The sequence below is a fragment of the Apodemus sylvaticus genome, chromosome 8, assembly GCF_947179515.1.
Source record: "Apodemus sylvaticus chromosome 8, mApoSyl1.1, whole genome shotgun sequence".
In the NCBI taxonomy this organism is placed as follows: Eukaryota; Metazoa; Chordata; class Mammalia; order Rodentia; family Muridae; genus Apodemus; species Apodemus sylvaticus.
Window position 1 is genome coordinate 39,454,735 of NC_067479.1, and position 25,379 is coordinate 39,480,113.

A 25,379-nucleotide genomic window follows, 5' to 3' on the forward strand; every position below is an offset into this window, starting at 1 on the left:
CAACAAAAAGAAAAATCCATGAGGAGGACACTGCAATTTTTAACTTCACCAAACACAAGAGCACCCAAGTTAATTAAAGAAAGACTACTACAGTTTAAGTTAAGACACAGTAAGAGTAGGTGACTTCAATACCCAAATGTTAGTAAAAGATAGGTAATACAGTCTAAACTGATAATTCTGGAGCCATCTGATATACTAAACCAAATGGACATAACAGATATGTACAGAACTTTTCACCCAAATACAAAAGAATATACTTTCTTCTCAGAACTGAATGAAGATTTCTGGTATTTGTTAAACATAGCAACACTGATCTATGGCCCCTAAACAAGACAGCATTTTCAAAAGAAGGAAACAATGAACAAGAGGTATGCCTGGCTGTATCAAATAAGAATCAGCACGCATTTTAACAACAGAAAGCCGGGCGGTGGTGGCGCACGCCTGTAATCCCAGCACTCTGGGAGGCAGAGGCAGGCAGATTTCTGAGTTCGAGGCCAGCCTGGTCTACAGAGTGAGTTCCAGGACAGCCAGGGCTTTACAGAGAAACCCTGTCTCAAAAAAAACCAAATCCAAAAAACAAAACAAAATAAAACAACAACAACAACAAAAAAAAACAAAACAGATATAAGACGCAACAGAAACAAGAAAACTGCAATAACCCCCTGCATCCTATTTGAACACTAAAAATTAAATCTGTATATCAGAAACAAGAAAAAGGTTATGAACCCACAGAAATCTAACAACTCACTACTGAATGAAAGATGAGTCACGACTAAAACTAAGAAAGAAATTTTAAAACTTTCTTTTATCAAATGAAATGAATACAGAACACACCCAAACTTATGGGACAAAAGGAGGCTATTCTAAGTGACAAGTCCACACCACTAGGGCCTACATTAAAGAAAAGAAAACGGAATGATCATACGCTACCAACTACATGGCATATCTGAAAGCTCTAGAGCAAGAGGATACAACACCCAAAAGGAGTAGAAGGCAAAAACAAATAAACACAGGGTTGAAATCTTTAAACAAGAAATAAAAATTAAAAAAAAATACAGAGACTTAATGACTAGCAAAATTAAAGACAAAAAGGATCAGAACAGCAGACTGAGGAAATCCAGAGGCTTTAAAAACCCATACTCCATCAAATTCAAAATTTCTACAAGAAATGGATAATTTGCTCAATAAAACCATTTATCAAAGTTAAATCCAAACCAGATAAGGTTAAACACACATATAACCTCTAGTAAAATAGAAATATTCATAAAAAATCTCTAAACAAGGAAACAATAACAACAACAAAAACCCCAGGCCAATGATTTCAGTGAAGAATTCTAGGGGTAAAGCCCAAACTCCTTCAACTATCTACAAAATAAAACAGAAGGAACATTGCCCAATTCATCAGACCCAACAAAGAAATAGATTATACACCAAATCCTCTATGAACATAGATGAAAAAATTCTAAATAAAATATTTGCAAACTGAATTTAAAAACACATCAAAAATATCATCCACCATGATCAACGAGGCTTCATCCCAGAGATGCCAGGATGGTTCAATAGATTTAAAAAAAAAATGAATAATTCACCATATAAATGAATTGAAGGTGACCAGGGAGGGAATCCAAAGAGGAGAGCTATGATTACAAGTTATGTGTGGGGTAATGTGCAAGCATATTACAGTAGAAGCCTCCTAAAATACATATACACACATGAAGTTGATACAAATGGAATGACGGGGAAGGCAGCATGGCCCAGACAGCTCATCACTAAGTGAACCATCCAGTACAATTACAACTAACTGAATTATTACCCAAGGGATCCCATGTGAACACCCCTCCCTCAGCCCCCTAAAAAACAAAAACCAGGCTGTTGCCAACACTATAGGCTGGCCTCCACAATTAATCAGCCAGACTCCACTGCTGAAGACAATATCATCACAAGTCATTAAGCATGGCAACATTGAACTGGTGACCACACAGAGCCTTCGTCATATTTGCTAGTGTGTGTGTGGTATAGGAATATACTCTGTAGGCTCCCAAAGGAGAAATGTAAACACCAACCCAGTCTCAAACCCTCTGATCTAACACATGTCCTGTATGTAAAATATGCTAGTGCAATGGTAGCACTCATTTGTAAGAATAACCAACCAAAATCTAATTTGACTTAAGGGACATTCTACAAGTTGGCATCCATAATACCCAATAATGCTTGGGCGTCCAAGAACCTGAGACTTGACAGGCCAGGGAACTAGTGTAAAACCAAATGTACAAGTCTTTTTTAAAATAACAAAAACAAAAAAACAAAACAAACAAACAAAAAACCCAAAGCCCTACAATGACGTCTAATGACATTCTGCCATACTCAGGATCAGTGTCTTGCTCAGCCATCAGAGACGCTTCCTCCTGCAGCAGATAGGAATAAATACAGAGACCCACATCCAGACACTATGAAGAACGTAAAATACCTTGGAAGAGGTATTTTACCTTCTTCTGCCCTTGGGGGTGTCTGTGAAATCCCCTCGGGTCTCAGGGAACCTGTGGATGTGGATGCTGAAGGAGCGTAAGAGCCATAGGAACAGCAGAGAAAACCTCTACAGCAACCTGAATGAGGCCCACATGAACCCAAGACTGAGGCGGCATGCGCGGGCCTAAAGGGCTCTTCACCAGTTTGGGTCCCAGAATGTAAGAAGTGGACACACTGACCCATTCCTAATTCTGAAGAAAACTCCAACTGACAACCATGTGCAAATGAAAACTTAGTTTCTCCTCAGGGAGTCTCACTCTCAGGGCAGGCTCCATGCCCAGCGTCAGGTGGCAACAGAAAACAGAGCTCTGTGGCAGCTTTGGAGGCTCCTTGTCTCCGGATGGCATGCCAGGTATCCCTGTCATCTAAAAACATTAGCTTTAACTTTATTCTCTTGTTTTGGTTTCCCGTTTAGCTCTTTGGGTCCTTTGCATATATACAACGGAGGTCAGTATTTGCAGGTCAGTATTCTTATGGGATCCTGTGTGTGCCATGGAGTGGGTCTCTTTCCTGTGTTCCTTTCCTTCTGTTTGTCTGTACAATTCTGATGTGTTAGCTTTGCTTTATCTTATCTCATATATAGGGGGGTGAAAACCATAATCATGATAAGCTATATGAGAAATATAATAACTATTTTTAATAAAAGTAATTTTTTAAAAAACTGAATCTGTGCACCTACTACTTAACCTGTATATTGAAAACACAGTATTACTATCCTTATTTTATAAGTGAAGATTCAAAGTACTGTACCTCAACTAAAATCCCACCTAGAAAGTATGGAATCTTGAGCTACACTTACTGCATCTAAAGCCTGTGGCTTCTCTGTATACCACTGTATGCATCCGCAGAAACGCTAAACAGAAAGCAGCCAATGAGATAGTTATTGCTCACTGTAATAAGGTTCAGAAAGTGCAAAAGCCCCTAGTAATCCTTGGATGCCTGAAAAACATCTGGTTGTCAGGACTGCTAAAGGGTACCCTATAATCATCAACATTTTACATTTGAGCAGAAAAACTAAAGTCACTGGAAGAAACTGGGCTATTTAAAAATCAGCACATAGAGATAGCACAGTACGGAGGAGTGTATCACAGGCCAGCCAGCCACTACATCCCATTAGGGAAGATATTTAACTTGTCTTAGTCTCATCTTAAAATCAATAAATACACAAATAAATATGTACTTCAAATGTCTATAAAATATTTAGAATAGTATATCTTTAATAAACTCTCAGTAAATGTTCTTGCGATCATTATCTATATTTGTGTAAATAAGTTTATACATTAATATCCAGGAAATAATCTCACTGTACTTCAGTGAGAAGCGCATGTCTTTTTACACCAGTGGTTCTCAACCTTCCTAATGCTGTGACCCTTTAATATTCCTTATGTTGTGGTGATGACCCCCCAGACATAAACTGCTTTCATTGCTAGTTCATAACTGTAATTGTGCTACTATTATGAATCATAGTGTACATAGCTATGTTGTACTATAGTCTTTCAGGGTTCATGACCCACAGGCACAGAACTGCCACAAATGCCCACCATTACTTAGAATATTAAATTTACTTTTTTGCTTGTTCTGTTTAAGTAGGAAGAATGCTTTATTAAAAACTTTACTGCAATGTTATAAAAGAGAATATTCAGATGCATTAGAAAATAAAAGTTATACTCTCAGACTGTTTTTCACTAAAATATAAAGAGTTTATATAAAAATCCATATACATTTTCAGACTGAAAACCCTCACTAGTCTATCACTAGAGACATGACCGTGTAGAGTAACGCTACCCACACACAGCAGCTGCTGATGTCTCAGATGCTACTTTTTAATATAATGCACAGGAACTGCAAACTTCCATGCCCAACAACACTCTCACACTCAGGAGCTGCAGCCTACTCTGAGATTAGCAGCGTTCCACAACACCTTTCACGTCAGTGCACACAGCAGCTCATTCAGTTCAGTGCTACAAGCTTTTTTATTCTTTTATTCTGATACATTTTTATTATAAAAGCTTTTATTACCCCTCAAACTTTGAAATATAACTTACTTTTATTTTTCAAAATTAAAATATAATTACATAATTTTCTTTTTCCTTTTTTCCTTCCATCCACACTAATGTACCCTCACTTGAATCTCAAATTCATGGCCTCTTAAATTGTTGTAACATACATACATACATACATACATACATACATACATACACATGGACTGAGCAGATTGATTTACATTTAGGAATATATATTGGGTAGTTTTATTTAATATAAATGACTATCAATTTGAGGATAATAGAACACACACATTATATACTCTTGTGTACATAAAAATGCATATATATATATATATATATATATATATATATATATATATATGTATGTTTATATTTTTAACAGAGATTATAGGAAATATTTTTACACCATAACCAGGCTGATCGTGGGTCTGTCTTGGTCTTACTCAGAGTTATTTCCTCTAGTGTTTCACAACCATAGATTCAAGCAAACTGGAGCCATTCAGTAAATGTTTGCTCAAAGAATTACTGACAACATCAGAAGTGAGACAAACCCCTAAGTTTAAATTACCTGTTTAATGCTTTCACCTCTGTTAAGCTAAGGGTAAAAGAGAAAGTGCCACCTTGTGTTCTACCTTCTGAAGGTGAACAGTCTATTGAAGCACACTGGAGCACATTCAGACTGTGTACAAATGATTATAGGGAAGACTAGTATAGCATACATACAAAATAAGTGTCCAATGCGGCTCTCCTGTGCACAGAAAGAGCTGAGCTGCAAACCAACTAACTACCTTCTCCTGGCTTCCTAGTCTTGTCTCTGACAAACTCACAAGCCCCTCAGTTTCTTCATCAAAGAAGTAACCCTTATCACAGAATTAGGAAAACTTAACTGCAAAATGCATAAGGGCATGTGGAATTATAACTATCGTCAGGCGCAATCTAGTGCTATCCCTGAGCAGAGTTCTGATGAAAAGTAGCACACTGATGCTTAGCTCATTACTTCTTTAACTCATGGTAGTTAGTGAACGCTGAAGCAGACGGTGTCAGCACTGTTCTGGTCACTATACACAAGGCACAGGACAGAACCACAACCCTCTATCTTGTGGTAGCTATTTATAATGGGAAGAGGTGAACAACAATACACTCATGTAGAAACTAATGTAACCTAAATTAACCGAAGCCTCAAAGGAAATAGATTATTATGCTAAGACTAGCAGAACTTCTGCTTTGTATTTTCCTTGAGTCCTACAGGATGACAAATGTAGAACACGCAGGGGAGAGCACTCCAAGGAGAGGACACACACAGCCATCTCATGTCTAACTAAAAACATCACCGATACTGCTTTCAAAAGGAAAAGTACTGTGTTCCAAAATCTCCAAACTGATACTCATTTATGCTAAATAAAGATGCCAAATCCAGAAAAGTGATTACACATAAATTAGCATTTCTTTTAATCTGATAAGGCCTTTATTAATTATTCAAAAACATACATTGCTTTCTAAGGCTCAAAAAATTCCATCAAAGGTATGATACATATTAAAATGAACACCAAGTTCAAAATGAACATATTTATTAAAATTTTAATTTCCAAAACTTCCTTAATTAGGAAGTTATAAAGCATATCATTGTTACTATGACTTGATGAATCATGAAAATTCTGAGAAAATGCAGCAGACAGCAGTCCCACCCACAGTCCAGCCAGGGCCAGGCTTAAAATGTACATCATGCTGGTATTGCCTGCAGATGTGAATAAATAAATAGTTCAATCTAGAGAATGTCCCTCTATATGTCAAAAACACGTAAATGTACTTCAGGCTACAGTTACAGTAATACTCCGTATTATAAATGGCGAAGTCCAGGTAGCTGACCAGGTCAAGTAAATCTCAGTACACAGCTGGATGGAACCAGTCCACCAGGTTCCTACACAGTCAAGCTACTAGCTCTAAATCACTAATAAAAATGAGTTATCTTCACAAGATAACTCTGAATTATCATGAAATTATTTTTGCCAGAGATACTTTAAAAAAAAAAAAAAGGACTGTGTGAACAAATCCCTGTAAAATGAGAACACATCTTTTGGGAAAACTTGGTTGACTCTTCCTTCTCTCCAAACATCATAAGAATAAGGATATGTCACAATTCCATAGTAAACACTGAAATACTGAGGAGAACGTAATTGCTGTTTCTAGCACAGAACTTTGTACTCTGAGGGAAATGAGGGGCCTTGTTCCAGGCAGCCTCAGTAACGGATGACTGCCCACACCCCTGCAGTGTGTGCACACGTTCTAGGTCTTTCCGTCTGCCATCTCCTCAGCTCTCGGCCCAGAATCCGTTTTGAAAGAAACACAAAAATCCCTTAAAGAATTACAGGAAAACACAAACAAACAAGTGAAAAAACTGAACAAAACCATCTCAGCAAGCCTTGGGATGAAGTCAGATTCCTTCACGTGCACAGCAGCAGCGACAGAGCAGAGCTGCATGGCTCACCTGCTGCCCTCGCAGCCTAAGAGCTCAGACGTGTCTCTGGTTTGCTACCCTTCTCCTCTAACAGTGTCTAGTGCATAGTAAGCCCCAATTAATATGTGGACTGAATAAATGAAACCACTCCAATACTTTCTAAAACTATTTACACGAACTCTTCTTCTGAACTGAGTATGTTTTCCAGGGCCAAGACCACAATAATTTTATTCTCTCAAAATCAACATTCTCCCTAAATATATATTCTTGAAAATCCCAAACTAGACTCACTCTTCTTTGCCTGCTTGCCTCATGGGACTGAACAACTGCTAGATCCTTGGACTTCCATCCACAGCTGCTGCTGAGCATTGTTGGGGAGTTGGACTACAGACTAAAAGCAAGAATTGGAATTAAAATCACATCTCATGATACTGATAGAGGGCTTCAAGAAGGACTTAAATAACTCCCTTAAAGAAACACAGGAGCTCATGGGTCAACAGATAGAAGCCCTTAAAGAAGAAACATAAAAATCCCTTAAAGAATTACAGGGAAACACAAACAAACAAGTGAAAGAACTGAACAAAACCATCCAGGATCTAAAAGTGGAAGTAGAAACAATAAAGAAATCACAAAATGAGACATCTCTGCAGATAGAAAACCTTGGAAAGAATTCAGAAGTCATAGATGCAAGCATCAGCAACAGAATACAAGAGATAGAAGGAACAACCTCAGGTGCTGAAGATACCATAGACAACATTGACGCAACAGTCAAAGAAAATGAAAAATGCATAAAGCTTGTAACCCAAAACATCCAGGAACTCCAGAACACAATGAGAAGACCAAACCTAAGGATTATAGGTATAGAAGAGAGCTAAGACTCCCAACTTAATGGGCCAGTAAATATCTTCGACAAAATTATAGAAGAAAACTTCCCTAACCTAGAGAAAGAGATGTCCGTGAACATACAAGAAGCCTACAGAACTCCAAACAGACTGGACCAGACCAGAAAGTCCTCCTGGCACATAATAATGCACTAAACAAGGAAAGAATATTAAAATGGCTACATTTTGACTGTTATCTGCCATATAAGGTCAGATATGAAATTTCCCCCTTTCCAGCATGATGTCATAACACAAAACGATCCATATTTTACAGCATTTTTGGGTCTTACAATTTCAGTGTAGAAGTGCATAACCAACATGACACAAGAAGTCCATCCAAAAGTGGCCTGCTGTGCATCAGCTTGTCAGCTCCTCCCCCTGGGAACCAAGCTGGCCTGCAGGAGAGCCTGTGAGGTATTCCTTGGTCAGTGGTTGCTATGGGAGGGCCCACCTCACTGTGGGCAGTGCCGGAAATGTGCAGGAGATCCTATATAGAAAGCAGGCCGAGCAAGCCACAGGAACCAGTCAGGAGACAGCACTCCTCTATGGTCCTGCTTCAGTTCCTGTCTACAGGGTCATACATTGACTTCCTGCTGTGATTTCCTTTCAAGGTAGACTGTGAACACTAAGCTGAAACAGACCCTTTCTTCCTAAGTTGCTTGTGGCCATGGTGTTCATCACAGCTCTGGAAACTAAATGAAGACACTTGCTAAGCCAACCATTGACTTTTGGGAATCCTAAAACTAAACAAAATCCTGAGATACCTTGAAGTAAACAGAATCAAAACACAGATGCTAAAGAAAACTCTGGCATTCAATGATAATATTAGGATTGTTTGTGTGAGAATGTGTGCATGCACGTGCATATATGTGTGACATGCACATAAGTGCATGTATATATGGGTGTGAGGTGTGTGTTATATGTACATGTATATGCACATGCACGTGTGTGTGTGTGTGTGTGTGTGTGTGTGTGATATGTGCAAGTTTGTGTATTATTGAAAATCAGGGCCTCACATATACTGAGCAAGTGCTGATCACAGAGCTATGCCTCCTAGTCACAAACATTTCTGGAAGCTCTGAATCTATACACCTCTATAAAGACCCAATACCAATGCTGATATAAACCTAAGCCAAGCCATGGGCTCATAACAACTTTCAGAAGCTTATCTGTCCATTATATGTTATGAAGACTATCCTGAAAAGGTTTCTAGATGTTCCTTAGAAAAACGTTTAACATCTCTACCATCAGTGACAATATCATATTAGAATATAATCCATGTAATATATTCTAGGCTTTGACTCCAATTAAAAGGAAACAATGAAATTGTAAAATCATCTAAACACCAGTTCAGACACTGGTCTCAACTGCTCTTTCCTATAAACTTCAGAGCAGTTAAGAATGTTGTCACTTAGTGAAGTATATTAACAAACAAACAAAAAAAAAGAATAACAAAACATTATGTTTAAAAAAACACACTTGAGAACAAGCACAAATCAAACTCTCTCATCAATCCTACAGTCTTCACAGTATCCATGAACTCACAGCCAAGAGAACAGAGGAAATTTCTAAGCGCGATGACTTCTGTGAATGTACTCATTTATTGTACAACTGTTACACTTATGTGTGGAAACATGGGTCTCTTCTGGATGGTGTCATATCATTAGAGCCTGGGACAGAAGCTGCAGTTGATGAAATCAACAGAAAACCAGCAGTGACTCCATGTCAGCCTGATTAAAGCAACCCACTCAAAGAACTAGTTGACCTTGTTCTGACAATACAGTTTTCAAACAAAAGTCTAAACATTATTACAGATTACGAATATGTCTGAAAATGTACTGCCATTTATGAGACAAAACAATAATTCAACTTTGGAGCTTAGAAATGCTTATTAAAGAGGATTTAATTATTTACTTAGTGAATGTTATCATCTATTTAATATAAACTTTAAAATACACAAAATAAGAGCGCTTAGCAGAAACTATCATAATATGATAATCAGATATGATCTGGCATAGTTATAAACTACAATAATATTTCATTTCCATATGCCAAATCACAGATGAATTACATACTCAATCCCACTAAAAGGAAATATGAAGTCAAAGTCATGATTTAGGAGACACCTTAGAACGCAAATTCAGGAATCCGAGAAGAAATGATCAACAGAGGTTTGAATGGGGTCCTTAAGGAATGCAAGGCTTAGGATACTGAGAAGTCAGCCAGGAAACACAGAGGTGTGAGGAGGCAGCAGACTTTTTAGAAGCAAAACCTCTTTACATTGTTCATGTGGCAACGTGAAGACTGTTTGAAGGAGCTGATAGCAGTCCCAGGAATAAGAAGCAAAAATAAAACATCAACCAGTCTAGCCCATGTCCGGAACTGATTTCACAGCTTACAGCACATGAGCCCATGAGAGGAACCTGGACACCAGCTTAGCTCACAAATTCAACTGAAACCTTAGCTGCAGACTGTCCAGTCATTGGTTACACAGTAATAGAAACTAAGGTGACAGTCTCATACCAATAAACACTGCTCTCCTGTGTTATCTCTACAAGCTATGTATATCAAACACTCATTTTTTCAAACATTTTCAAAACGTCTTTTCTATAATTTATATACTATATATAAATATATGTATATAAACTACATATATAAATATAAGCACATATATTTGCATATATAGTTTGTGTATATAAAATTTATATATAAAGTAGAAATCAATTATAAACCCAAGCATTCATGAAATACAAACACTTAAATTTTGTATTAAAAGCACTTTGCAATCAAAGAGTACACATGGAGGGACCCACGGCTCCATCCCACACGTGGCAGAGGATGGCCTTGTAGGATGTCAGTAGGAGGAAAGTCCCTTGGTCCTGTGAAGGCTTGATGCCCCAGTGTAGGGGAATGCCAGGGCAGGGAGCTGGGACTGGGTGGGAGGGTAGATGGGGGTTTCTCATAGAAGCAGGGGAAGGGGGATAGCATAGGGGGTTTCTGGAGGGGGAATCCAGGAAAGGGGATAACATTTGATATGTAAATAAAGAAAATATCCAATTAAAAAATTACAAAAAAAAAGCATTTTGCTTCTAAATCTATTTGGCTGAGTTAAAAAGTAGATATAAAAAATAACATGATTTTAATCTTTAATATTTTAAACAGTATTTGAAAACATTTTTCATATTCTACACTTATCAAAAGATACATATTTAACACACTTATTTCCCCTCGCAGTCCTCATGTTACTCATTACTGTACATCATGGGAAACAGTTGGGAAAGCACATACTCCGAGCAAGTTTCATACACTCACGTCCATGTGAAGAAAACCAAACAGACCAATTTCAGAAATGATATAGGTGATTCCAGGTCATGCTACAGTAAATTTTCCAACATAACTGTTTGTACATCTAGCTTTCCAATGTATTAAGAGTCGTGGGGGGAGTAGTTTGGTGATATTACTCAACATACATTAGAAGCAAAGTAAGCTGGCATTTGTTTTCCAGAATGTAACAATTAAAACTTTCTCCTGTGTTTTGGCCACATGAAATTCACTTTAAAAGTTCTAAACAACCATCCAGAATAGAAGTAATTTTGTACAACTCTGAATGAGGTTGGTCTTTTCAAAGGGGACTGATATGTTCTTAATGTTGTTTTCAAGTTAGCCTACCTTCCACATTCAGAGTTCCCATTTTAGACTCCAAGAAATCAAATAACGTGCTTGGTGCTGACGGCCTTGCATTTCCCAGGTCTTCTTCATCTTCTGATCGGCCTCGACCCCTGCCTTTCCCTCTTCCTTGGGGTGAAAAGCACACAAACATCCATAGTGTGTGAAAAACACAAGAAGAGATTCACTAAAACCAGGACTGCACACACATTTCTGCTCACCATCTTCAGTGAATTTCTTTAACAATAAAAATGCTTTAAACCAAGCTACTAAGAAATACTTTTACTATTCTACATGATCTATCAAATATTTACCAAATGAACACAGGACTTAGACTTGAAATAAACACATATCACCTTTTTTTAATTCTTTAAGGTAAAAAGATTTTTACCTTAAAATGTATTTTCTTTCTACAAAAAATAAGGCTGACTTATCAAGCTTAGCATAATTATATCTGTGCATAGTAAAGCACTGTAAACACTGCTGTAACTTACAGGCATCTCACACACTCACATAAAATTTAGAATATCACTCTACATACTAAAATGCATATGTATAGTTATTTATGTTGTATACAGGGATATTTCTCAATCTATTTCTCAAACAATAACACTTTATCTAAGTAAAGGATAATGTTTGTTTAATTTTAGGATGTTTAGAGAGTGGTAAGTCTTTAATAAAAATGGTGTAAATGTAGACATAACTATTAGAACAAGTTAGTATGCATCATGGTCTCTCTCTTACCTCTAACAACTCTGCTAAAAAAAAAAATCACTATTAGACACAATCTATATAGAGATAAGAAACACTCACAGGAAGCGACCTGCACGACCTGTATGTCCCCAAGCCTCCTGCTTCTAAGAACCACTGTTACCTAATACTATAGCCCTCGAAGTACAAAGCTCGGTCTCGGTCTTTCCCACATCTTGCTGGCACATGAACTATACCTCTAGGAGGAGGGCCTGCGACAGGTTTCTGTTTACTGCTGTTCAGAAGTACATTCAATGCTGCTTCTAAGTTGTTGGCATTATCCATCAGCGCTTGCCTCGATGCCTCCTTACTGAAACCCATTTCGGTTATGTGTTTCAGGGCTTTCTCATCAACCTGTAAGGAGCAAAGAAAGGAGCTATGCTAAGGACTTACATAAAGCCCACTACCCATTTTAACTGTCTTTTACTCAAAGTTTCATTCATAGCTATAGCAAAACTGTCACACTAACACAACATTCTGACTTATTGTTTTTCCACACTGATAGTCAAGGAAGAATCTGAGTTATAGTAAGTTTCACTGAAAATCCAAAGCAAGAAAAAGAAGAGAAAAGCTTATGCTATATTAGAATAAGCTCTTAGGAAAATAAAATGGCAAAGAAAACATGACTTCATACATTTTTATAGTAAAAACAGACAAACAAAACAAAGAATTATACTTCCCCATCTACTTCAGGGAGAGGGGGAAACTAAACAAAAACACAAAAAAGAATTTTTTTTAAAAAACAAAAACAAACAACAACAAGGAGGAGGAAGACCCTCAGAGCATAGCCTGATGCTTTTGTGGCTGAGCCATCCCCCGGCACACTTACCAGTTCTCTATAGACACCTTCATTTTTGCTCTCTGACTTGGAAGCCTTTTCCTTCTGTAAAACCTCCCTATTTCGATGACTGGCAGCACCAATATTGAGATTACTTCTGGCACCACCTCCACCTCCTCCAAATGTCTTGGTCTTTAAATAAGAGAAAAATAAAACAGATGTAAATAAACAGTATTTTTAAGTAGTCAAAGATATTACTTTAAAAACCAAAAAAATTAATCACTTAAAACTTAATTATTAGTCGGGCGGTGGTGGCACACGCCTTTTAATCTCAGCACTTGGGAGGCAGAGGCAGGCGGATTTCTGAGTTCAAGGCCAGCCTGATCTACAGAGTGAGTTCCAGGACAGCTAGGGCTACACAGAGAAACCCTGTTTCAGGGGAAAAAAAAATTAATTATTTTTTACAAGTAAAAAAAATAACTGACACTTGTAAATAGCATAGAGCATAGACATCTATAAGTCATATTTTCTTTCTACAAGTCTAGACAGGGCACAAAAAAATTACTAGATTTCAATTAAGTCACCAAAACAAATCTATATGTGCATCAATATAGACTAAAATGAAATGATATAAATAAAATTAGTTGTCTAAATTACTCCAGTAAAATATTTTATTACATCTTGGATCTAAGACCTAGAATCATTTACAGCTCAAGGATAGTCTAAACAAAGTACTAAACTGACCCAATAGTCAATTAAAACGTGTCATGTGTATTGTGGATCATTATATAATCTTAGAAATTAACTATAACATGAACAAAGGGTAGAATTCATTTATTAATTCCTTGTTTACATTCATCATATATGACACTCCTTACCACCTATATATAAAAGGTTGAATCTGTATATTCATTATTTTGCTGATGTATTTGAATAAACTTGAAACCTGACTTAATCTCATTAATCATCTCTTTTCAATGGAGGAGTTAAGAGAAAGGGCTGAAGGGGCTGAAGGGGTTTGCAACCCCATAGGAAGAACAACAATACCAACCAACCAGAAGCCCCAGAGCTCCCAGAGTCTAAGCCACCAACCAAGGAGTACACTTGGAGGGACCCATGTACAGGGATATATGTAGCAGAGGGTGGCCTTGTTGGGGACACACCCTCACAGAAGCAGGAGGAAGGGGGTGGGATAGGGTGTTTCTCGGTGGGGTTGGGGGCGGGAATCGGAAAAGGGGATAACATTTGAAACGTAAATAAATAAAATGACTAAGCATAAAAAATAAAAACTAAAAAAATAACTATTAAAAAAATTGAACATGAAGATCTTTGACTGGGAAGACACAGGGTCATGGCTGACGAGCTTCCCACAGCTGACTCATCAAAACAGAAATCTTAGTATATATTTTTCTATCTGATACATTTGGTAAAATTAAAAGCAAGTTAAAACTTGTTTTTTTATTAGCAATAATTGTTGAAAATATATTTTAATTAAGAAAAGCACATTATAGATGATTTTTATTATATATTACATATTAATAAATACAGTAAAACAACACCTTAATTTATTCAACATTGAGAAATTATTTTGAACTAGATAAAATGTAAAGTAGAATGTAAAAATTGAGAAATTAATGCTAGACATACATTAATGCACATTTTCAGTACTTGAATATCATGTTATTTAAATCTGATACAACTTAAAAATAAACTGTATCTGGACATTACTATTCAATTTTGGGTTTATGGAATTTCATCAAAAATAAAATTCTTCCTTGTCATAACGTTTAACTATTTAAAAACGTGGTTTATATAAACATGGGTGAAGCTCATTCAGAGGGTACCACAGCGCTGGACACCCAGCCCTGAAGTGTCTGACTCGCTGGTTCATGGGACTCGCCGCCCCTTCCCTCAGGCAAACACTGAACTCCCACACACTGCTTCTCTAGGTTCTGACATTACAGACCGAGTGAGGAGACTCAGGGCAGTGAGGTTGGGGGATGCCACCCACCGTGCTGCCCCTGCACCGCACACTGCCCCGCACCACCGTGCTGCCCCAGCACCGCACAGCATGCACACAGCAATTGCTATTTTGGTAGAACACAGTTACCCAAAAAGTCTAGAGTCTGACTTGTTTGAATTAAGATTTATATTCCACAACTCCAAAGAGCTTTTGATTTTGGTGACAATGAAATACACCCATTTTATTTCCTTAACATTTTCTTTGCATTTTGTGGGTTAAAAATGGGAGAACAGCATTTTCAGTTGTTTCAAGGATTTAAAATAACTGCATCTCACAAGCCATAAACAATGCAGAGCCTTGTGGTGACATCCTGGCAGGTGGATTAGGCATCCCTAAGACCATCACAAGTGCCTACCAATCTTACTGTACTTCATAGCCCACACACTTTCACACCTGCGCGTCCAGTTCTCTAATCACTGCTTTGCCACTGTCCTGTCAACTATGCTTGTTCTCTTACTGTTAAAAACTGAAAATGTTTACCACAGCAGGATGAGTGTCGAGAGAGTCAGTAACTTCAATACTACAGCATCAGTCAACAGCCTACAACACTGCGACTACCCTTGGTAAGCCCTCCTCACTCCCTTACCAGGACACATACCCAAATTGTCCTATTTCTCTCTATACTAATGATCAGTCTGGAGGAATTGACTTCTCCTCATCTACCCTCCAAAACTAAAATCTTCCTGTGTGTTCCCTTTTCTCTTTTCTATAAACCCTGATTCGTCAGTGATCTGACTTATTAGCCCAATACCATGTCTTAGGGCTTCACTGCCATGAGCAGACACCGTGACCAAGGCACTCTTATAAAGGACATTTCACTGGGGCTGACTTACAGGTTCAGAGGTTCAGTCCATTATCACCATGGTGGGGAGCATGGCAGCGTGCAGATAGTCATGGTGTGGAAGGAGCTGAGATTCCTGCATCTTGATCTGAAGGCCACTAGGCAAAGACTGGCTTCCAGACAGCTAGGACAAGGGTCTTAAAGCCCACGCCCACAGTAACACACCTCCTCCAACAAGGCCACACCTCCTAATAGTGCCATGCCTTGAGCCAAGCATCAAACTAACCAAATACACAAATTTTCAGATGTAGGATATCTACGCCAAAGCTCTTTTCAAATTACACTCCTCTGGCTCAATGCATGCATTAACCATTACAGCAATGTATCTAGTATGCATCTCAATATTCATACATTCAGAATGGAGTACCAGTGTGCCTTCACTTACAACCCCCACTCTAATCTTCTGGATTTCAAGTATCCTGACAATACCTCAGTGTAAAATCTTTAGTCATTCTTTACTTGTCTGCTGCTGTAATTCCCTGTATCTCAGAAGCCTTCCTAATTGCAAAATTTCTGAAACCAACAATTTTGCTCAGCCTATGGAGAATGAAGAAGATACTTTCCCTTCTTTTCCAGAATCAATTTGGTAATCTCCCATCTTGTCTATAATTCCAAGCTTCCTTCTATATAACTCTTCTCAATGAAGCAGTCAGAAGTAGCCCTTTTAGATATAGATTGGCTGATGCTATTGCTGTGAGCGAAAGACTCAAAAGCTTGAAATGTCTAAGTAATAGGTCAATGTCTTTTCAACAGCTTGTGGATGCTGCTGCAGCAGCCCTCCATGTTCCTGCTCCTGCCTCTTGCACAGAGCACCTTCCTGTTTACAACCTTTTCTGCAGCTTTCTTTTTTCTAAAAACCATTCTTCCTTAGCTATAACACAGTTAATTCTCTCACCTCCTTCAAAGCACTGATCACATTTCATTATCCTGAGGCATATGATGCATACATATATATAAACTTGAGGTATGGAATTCATCTGTATGTCTTGTTATTTACAATGCAGACTGTCTACAACATACAGGTCAATGCACTCCTTCAGACTGCTACTGGTAACGCCGGGTAAGTCCTGAGTTAGTTAACTTAGACTCCAACAATTTCATAGACAAACTGAAGAATTCTGTAATCTGTTTCTGTCCTAAAAAAGGTATGATTCTTTATACTTGTAAAAAAAACATGATCAATTTTAACACTGAAGTACATTAGAATGTAAACCACATGCTCCATTATATAGACATTTGTAACTACAGCAAATAAAACCTTAAGAAGAAAGCTTGAGATACACATGAATCCATAGAACAGGTTATATCAAATATCCTCTTCTAAATTTTAGAATCTAAAATAGGTAATATTTTAGGGAAAAATGAATCTATTTCATATAAACTACATCAAAATATACTTAATTTAATCATCTTAATTGCCTTAGAAATGAAAAGCATATTGAAGAATACCACCCCTTGTGATAACTGTCACAAAGGGGTGTCCTCATCTGTGCAGGGTGTAGGGGAGGCTGTGGGTTTTGATATGACCAATTACAACCCCACAGCAGTCATGGCAGGTCACGATTGCTCCTAATTGGCAACGGACGCACACGGGGCACAGAGTGGATCAGCGTAGCCCTGTCAGCACGCCATGCTCGGCGCTGCCTGGTCCAGAGGGTTTGCATTTGGCCTTACTCTAAACTGGAGAGAGTAAGACAAGAGGAAGGACAAGCAACTTCAAGATTTCTGATGAAGCTTTGAAATAGAAAAGTGATTATTCACAAACCTTCATTGTATTCTGAGCACAGGAAACTATTTCAATTTTAATGAATAAAAAATCTATCTAAGAAACTCACAAACAAAAATTCATATCAAACTGAAAAAAAAAAATCAATCAACAAAGAAAAAAACCTAGTCCAAGTAAACAAGAAATTAAAACCAAGTTTGGCCACTATGGTCTAAGATGGAAAGCATGTGTGTACATATACATGTGTCATCATACAACCACATATAATCCTAGGATTAACATGTTTACTATAATCTAACTGAAATAAAAATAAGCTAGCAAGATATAATTCTGATGCACTAACTGATCCCAGCTCAGAAGTCATTTGGTACAAATCTCCCTTTTCAGAAGCAAGCATTACAGAGGGAGATTATCTTGAGAAAGTAGTAACTAGCTCAACTAATAACAGGAAACCCTCAGCTATGATGCGAAAGAAAAATGTGTTTAAGTTATTTCACTGAGAAATGAAGGAGGGATATTGGGTGGATTACATGCTAACAGAAATATTTACAAGATTTGCCAAGGTGACCTGGAATACAGCAGGCAGGCTTAACCCTGAGGAGCGTGGCCTTCCTCTGCCTGTCCGGCATGTAGAGAGAGGAGCGAGGACTCTGGGACTAGTTATAAGAAAAGCAGTAATGAGCATGGGATTGCAGAGCCCGCAATGGGAGACGTGTGCGAACCCCTCTTCTTACTTCTTTGCTCTTTGCAACCTCTGCAATAGCAGCAGTCCTTTGCTTCTCAAATTCATCGTTATCGTTCGTAGGCTTGGCCGGCAGTGAAACTTGTAACGTCTTTCTTCGGTCAAGTTCTCTGCTATCCACTTGGACGTTAGATGCACACTTCTGAGAAAATAAATTCATACTGCTCAGTAATTCCAAGAGAAAGTCCAAGAAATACAGTTCTTCATAAGAACTATTTCCTCAAAAGAAATGATATTTCTCATCATTGGTAAAGGCAAAACTACCACTCTATCCAACAGACTTAAAAATAATAAAAAACCATACACACACAAAAACTAGGAAGCTGATTTAATGATACTTTTAAACAGATATAAGTTAAAAGATTATATCTGTATATACATACATATATACACACATCATCTAAATGAGGCCACACATTTACAAAACAAACTGGGCTGCAAGACCCAAGTTTCATTCTAGGGTAATAACTTAAAAAACTGTTGAGGATTTCAAGCTGTCTACATTAATTAAGACAAGGTAAATTTTATTTGTAATTAAAAAGTTCAATTTTCACATCACACTATGCTATCCATAAGTCAGGCAGTATACTTAATAACATGTAACAAAATGTGTTGGAACTTGTAAGTCAAAGGCTAAAAACATACCCAATTAAGATGCAAAGTTTTATTTGTTGCTTTATTTAAGGTTTATACTTTTAATATAATTTAAAATAGGTGTCTCTATCTGAAAAAAAATCCCTGAATTCTCAACCCCACACTAGTATAAGCCCTCTAAAGTGACAGATTTTTTTCTCAGCTCATTACCTAAATGAGAGAGAAAATAGGAAATATTCTCAAGTGTGTTACACAAATACAGTATTTTTCCCCCAAGATAAACATGCCATTTATAACAACACAGAGAGGGCCAGTACTATGATTTTAGCCTACCGACTGCTGTAATACACTGCACAAACTCTTTGCAATGAAGGAAAGTAAATATCGTCACTGAGACTAACTCTTCTGTTACACTCCTAGCCCTGCACTTACACTAATACACACTTCACTTCTGACACTTACACCAACACACACTTCACTCCTGGACAGCACTGAATCAATAAGTGTCTCTAGAAAAAAGTCATTTTTATATCTTAAGAAATTTAAGAAAAATTTTATAAATGTCTCAGAAAAAAGTAAAACTGCACAAGTATGTCAGTTATTATTTTCAAGTATAAATTACCATAATATTTTCATTCTGAGATCTTTTATTACGAACAGAATGTTACTAACATGGACCACAACACTGGACTTTCAATCTACCTTTATTTTTAAAAAAGGGGTAGGGGGCATGCCCACGATGCAGGAATGACTAATTTAATTTTAAGTATCGCTTATAAAAATTATTTTAAAGATGCCAATCAATTGATCCTATACCATATCTTCATATCAAATAGGTATCTTTTTAGTACCAAAGTTTCAAACAAAATTCAAATAATGTACAAAATAAAATGTTGGTTTCAATTTCATATTTCTATGTCCCAATTTACCTTCACTTTAGCCAGCATTCTGTAAGGAAAGGATAGAGTAAAAACAGTTTAAAACTGTAGTGGTGAGCTGGGCAGTGGTGGTGCACGCCTGTAATCCCAGCACTCTGGGAGGCAGAGGCAGGCGGATTTCTGAGTTCGAGGCCAGCCTGGTCTACAGAATGAGTTCCAGGACAGCCAGGGCTATACAAAGAAACCCTGTCTCAAAGAAAAAACAAAACAAAACAAAAAAAAGACTGTAGTGGTGGCAAACAAGGCCAAGCCAACGGCCACAGGGAGTGCCCTCGGTCTCATCTAGGGTGAAGCAGGAGAAGCAGAGGAGACCGTGGAGGAGATGAGTCCAAGTTAAGTACAGAAAGGAAGACAAGATACAGGCCAGCTCAAGACCTTCCTCCAATCTCCTTTACAGTGGGAAAGATGTGGTGGTATGACCGAGAATGGCTCCCATGGCTCCCATGGCTCCCATGGCTCCCATGGCTCCCACGGCTAAATGTCCAGACCCCAGTTGGTAGAACTGTTTGGAAAGACTAGGAGGTGTGGGCGTGGCAGAGGGCATGTGTCACTGAGCCTGAGCTTCAAGGTCTCTAGAGGCCAGGCCATCCCCAGTCAGCCTTCTCTCTCTCTCCTGCTGCTGCTGGATCAAGATGTAACCTGTCAGCTTCTGCCGGAGCACCGTGCTGGTTTGCCTGCCACTGTTTCCCGACATGACAGTCTTGCTCCCTCTGAAACTTTAAGCCCCAATTAAATAATTCCTTTTAAAATTTGCCTTGGTCACAGTGTTTTGTTAGAGTATTAGAAAACTAAGACTAAAGGTTAAAAATTAAGGACTACACATCCATTTATTTATTTTTTATATAAGAATAATCCAGGCTACTGTAGTTGAAAACATCAACATAAAATAAAATTAGGTGTCTGACTAAGATGAATAATTGAATAGAGGCTAGGCTGAAGAACAGAATTTTAGGGAAAAATTTTGGCCTATTTTTTTTTATCTCCTTACTTTTAAAATTCTCATTTAAATACTGTTTTCCATTAACCTATCTTAGCTGAAATTTGTTCTACATACATAACTCTTAATTGCTTCAATCTTTGGGATAAGAGCAATATTATTAAATTCCTTGACCTTCATTTCGATATAATCCTATGGCATGAGTAAATAGTTTGGCACAAAGTCATACTGAGCTTAAGCACAGTGAAGAATGTTCATTTCTGACTGATTCCGCCTGCTGGGAAGAAAGTCCTTACCTGTCCAAAAGGTAAAAAAGGAGGTGGGCCACCTTCCGCTCCAATATTGCTTCTATTATGCTTTAATAAGCTCTGTTTAAAAACAAAATCAGTCATAAAGCATGCATAAAAACACACTAGCCCCACATACCAGAAATGCACAGCTTACAGGAGAATCTTGAGACACAATAGCCTTCTCTAAGGCATTTCAAACTACAAGAAGAAAATACTGTAGTCTTCACTTCTGTAACCTAGAAAAGTTGTTTCCTCACCTCTCCTGCTCAAAATACATTCAAGTTTAATTTTTAGATATATTTTTAAAGCTGATGTCCTTTGGAGAAAGCAGAGCTCCTCAAAATACCATCAATTCATAGAAAATATACCCTGGCAAGAACAATTTTACTTTGAAACACAGAACCAATAGGTAAATAATGTCTGAAACTTTTCTACAAAAATAATGTTTTTAGAGATAATACTTACTAGAAAAAAGCCATTACTGATACTAGTGATTTCTAGTACTTTAAATACTAGAATCCTACGGTTCATAATATGTAAAGTCACACAATAACATTTCTCAAATTGTCTTACACTGTATTGTTTAACATATTCCAGAGTTCCTGAATTATGTAAACAGTCATGCATTTCATGTAAATCACAGATTGAATACTAAGTCATGGCACCTTAACATCAGCTTAATGAGCCAAGGATAATAAAAATGGTGCAGGGATGCCGACTGTCTTTACAATCTACATGTAAGTTATCAGTTTCCTTCATTTAAAAAAAAGAAGCATGACACACACATACATGATTATCTAGGGCCCTCTGCCCAGTTTCAATTCAGGTACAGGAAAGGATTATGTAAACAGCTATAAATCAATTTACACCAAAGCATCCTTTAAAAGCTAACGCAAATGAACATTTCTTGTTAATATGAAAAAATAAAACAACTTAGAAGACTTCTATTTCTTGTACTAATGAAGGTACAAAAGCCAGACCTAAGCCCCCTTTACACACAATGAGTGACCTGGCCAGTATACATACAGAACCCAGCCTATGTAGCATAGGACTGCTATTCCAAAGGGAAGAAGTAAATCCAACTTGGGTGCACAATGCAGAAATCATAGCACAAAGGATTCAGTAGAAAATAACAACCTCGAAACAAGATACTCAGCATCACTATGTCTTGGACAATTCACATGGAAACTAAAAGTGTTTCTATTTCACCACACACACACACACACACACACACACAGAGAGAGAGAGAGAGAGAGAGAGAGAGAGAGAGAGAGAGAGAGACGGAGATAGAGACAGAGACAGAGACAGACAGAGAGAGAGAGAGAGAGAGAGAGAGAGACGGAGATAGAGACAGAGACAGAGACAGACAGAGAGAGAGAGAGAGAGAGAGAGAGAGAATAGGTACTATGAGAAAATAACCAGTGTAGAAGTCAGAACTTTATTAAAAGAATAAAACAAAATTACCATAAAATCCAGCAATTCTACAAGTATGCACGCAAAAGACCTGAAAGGAGCTATTATTTGTGCATCCATGTTCGCAGCAGCTTTATCCAAAGTGAGCAAAAGACAGGAACAACAGTAATGCCCACTGACAGATGAATAAACAAAATGTAGTATTCCTAAGCAACGGAATACTGTTGAGCCTACAAAAGGAGGGAAACCCTGACATCCTACAATATAGATATTATCTTACACAGGATAAGCTGGACACAAAAGAACAAATACTGTTATTTTTAATAATACTGTCTAAGAAATATCCCAATAGTCAAGCCCATAGAGACAGAAAGTAGAATGGTGGACACAGGCAAGAGTGCTTGAATGCTTGTCTGTGTCTTTGCTGCAAGTGAGTAAGTTCCTACCTGACTTAATGGTTTTAAGTGGAAGGATTCTTGCTGGGATGTTGGAAAATTATGTAAGCATTGATCTGACTTTAATATATCCTTTTCTTAACTGACAAGATACTGTAATATTAACATTTAAGACATGAGTAAAATATAACAAGTACTGAAAATTGTCACTTCCTTTTGAGGAAGAATGATGTTAGAACACAGCAGATAGTTTTTCTACTGCGTATCAAGTGCTATCTTAGTAATTCTGAAAAAGAAGACTATGCTGCCACTCCTGTGGGAAGAGCTTATGGTATCCAAGTAGTCTAAGCCATTTGTATTGCACTTACTCTCTGTAACGCCCACTTGTCAATTAGGTGTTCCACCTCACCACCAAGAACTGTGGTGTTAGAGTCACTTAAGAGCAGGAATCCGTTCTTTATGTCAACAGTGCCAGAGAGCTTCACTTTCGTGCCAGGCGGTGTGTTCAGGCTGATGCCAAAGAAAAACAAAAGGAGTTAGTCATTAAAGCTGCATTGAAACTCTTGCACAAACTGAAAAGGTGCCTTATGACTGAATCACAATACACTAACATCTAAACTAGATTTTAGAGGACTAGCCATAAAGCAAAAATGGATCGCCATAAATGAAGACCAAGCAATAAATAAATAAATAAAATGAGCCTCAGTTTCCACAAGTTACAACAAATGCGGACAAGAATAATCACACCTCACAAAGCTGTGGTGAAGAAAAAGAAAAGACGGGAAAACTTTTCTTTTTAAAAATTTATTTTATGTTTGTGGGTTTTTTGTCTGGAGTCATACCCCTGGACCTGGAATTACAGATGGTTCTGAGCCATCATGAGGCTGCTGGGAATTGAACCTGGAATTGAAATAGGAGAGCATTCAGTGCTTTTAACCACTGAGCCATCTCTCCAGCCAGCAAAGTACTTTCAACTCTACCATATATGAACACAATACCTCCCTTTCTTTTCTATAAGGTTTTGCTCTACAGGACAAAAAAAAAATATCATTACTAAATTAAATTTTAATATAGACAAATATATTTAACCAGTAATAAACACAGAAATCTATCACCTATATGAGCTAAGTAGTCTATAAAATCCTTTTGTTAGTCATCTAGTCATGTTAGTCATCTGAACACGAGAATTAGTTATTCAATAATTTAAAAAAAAAAAACTCTTACACACTGACTCGGAAGTCATTAGCATTAAGTGCAACAAGACTGGTCTCTGAAAGGCCGGTGTTAATCAGATGCTTGGAAGACCTTGCATCACACATTCTTGCACAAAAACCAGAGACAAGATGCTTATCCTCCCACCAACTTTGCTAAAGGAAACTCAGGATGAAATCCACTCATCATGCAAGTTTGTTCTAAAGTAAAAGCATAGATATAAATCCTACTCCATCTCTTCCCACATACAGCAGAGAAAAGGCTCTCCAAATAGGACTCCTAAAATAGTTTGCCATGAAACACTGGGATGAATTAGAAAATTATTCAGCAATGGCTTCATTATTCACATTTTTAAGGCTCATGGAATTCATCACATGCTGATACATGCAACATCAAATCAGTGAGTATTAATACCACAGCCTTTTAAAAGATAGCTAATAAAATTCATTAGTGAAAAGAAGTAAGAATATGCCTTCCAAACTTCAAAGAACCTATACAGAATAAGATAGATTAGATACTGTTCTGTGTATCAGGTATGTCTAATATGTATCTCATTGCAGATTATCAATCCTATCTCAATAAAGCCATTAAAATTGTTCGGAGCCCTACGAGCTTAACATTCCTAATCATAACTCAATTATGATAGAAATATTTGAAACTGATGAAATGAATAGTCACAAACAGCCTTGCCTAACTGCCTTACAGCGCTCTGTGGTCAAAGGACGGTCACTGAGAACAATGTCCCATCTCCAAGATCAGAAGTAACTATCAGCAACACAATTACACTAATAAGCTTTGCCAGCATGGGTAAGGAGTGGTAGTGGATTTAAGAGGAGTTGGGAAGGGGAGCAAATTATCAAAATACACTACATTAAATGCTCAAAGATTTAATAAAAATATTTTATAAACATTTTTAACAAAAAATATTAACAAAAAACCCCATATTTTTAAACAAATAATCCAAAGAATTTAGAAGGGTGCTCCTTAAAGAATTCTGTCTCACAAAGTAGGAAGCTTCAAACCCCTTTAGCTTTAGTTATCTCCTCAGAAAGTATATTAGCCTACAAACTTGGCTAGAATCTTAGTGTACTAGCACACCAAATATGTACAGTTAGTTGCTAACCTGTTAGGGGAAAAAAAACATACTTAAAGATATTCTAATATCTTCTAAACAGTGGATAACCAAAGATTTTCTGGGAAAAAAAA

At 37.5% G+C, this 25,379-nt stretch overlaps 1 protein-coding gene across 6 annotated transcripts in view; it reads right to left on the reverse strand.

Annotated features, from left to right (window-relative positions):
* Positions 1-25,379, reverse strand: part of Tdrd3 (tudor domain containing 3) — a 133,020-nt gene that overhangs the window by 46,742 nt on the left and 60,899 nt on the right. For all 6 annotated transcript variants that reach the window (XR_007979221.1, XM_052190847.1, XM_052190844.1 and 3 more), the window contains 6 exons: positions 23,330-23,471; positions 21,160-21,231; positions 18,387-18,536; positions 13,114-13,254; positions 12,482-12,638; positions 11,538-11,663 (listed from right to left, as the gene is read on the reverse strand). Coding sequence is in view for 5 of the 6 variants with exons in the window: in XM_052190847.1 (XP_052046807.1) it covers positions 11,538-11,663; positions 12,482-12,638; positions 13,114-13,254; positions 18,387-18,536; positions 21,160-21,231; positions 23,330-23,471 (788 nt within the window). In the remaining variant the exon portion in view is untranslated. The remainder of the gene's footprint in view (positions 1-11,537; positions 11,664-12,481; positions 12,639-13,113; positions 13,255-18,386; positions 18,537-21,159; positions 21,232-23,329; positions 23,472-25,379) is intronic.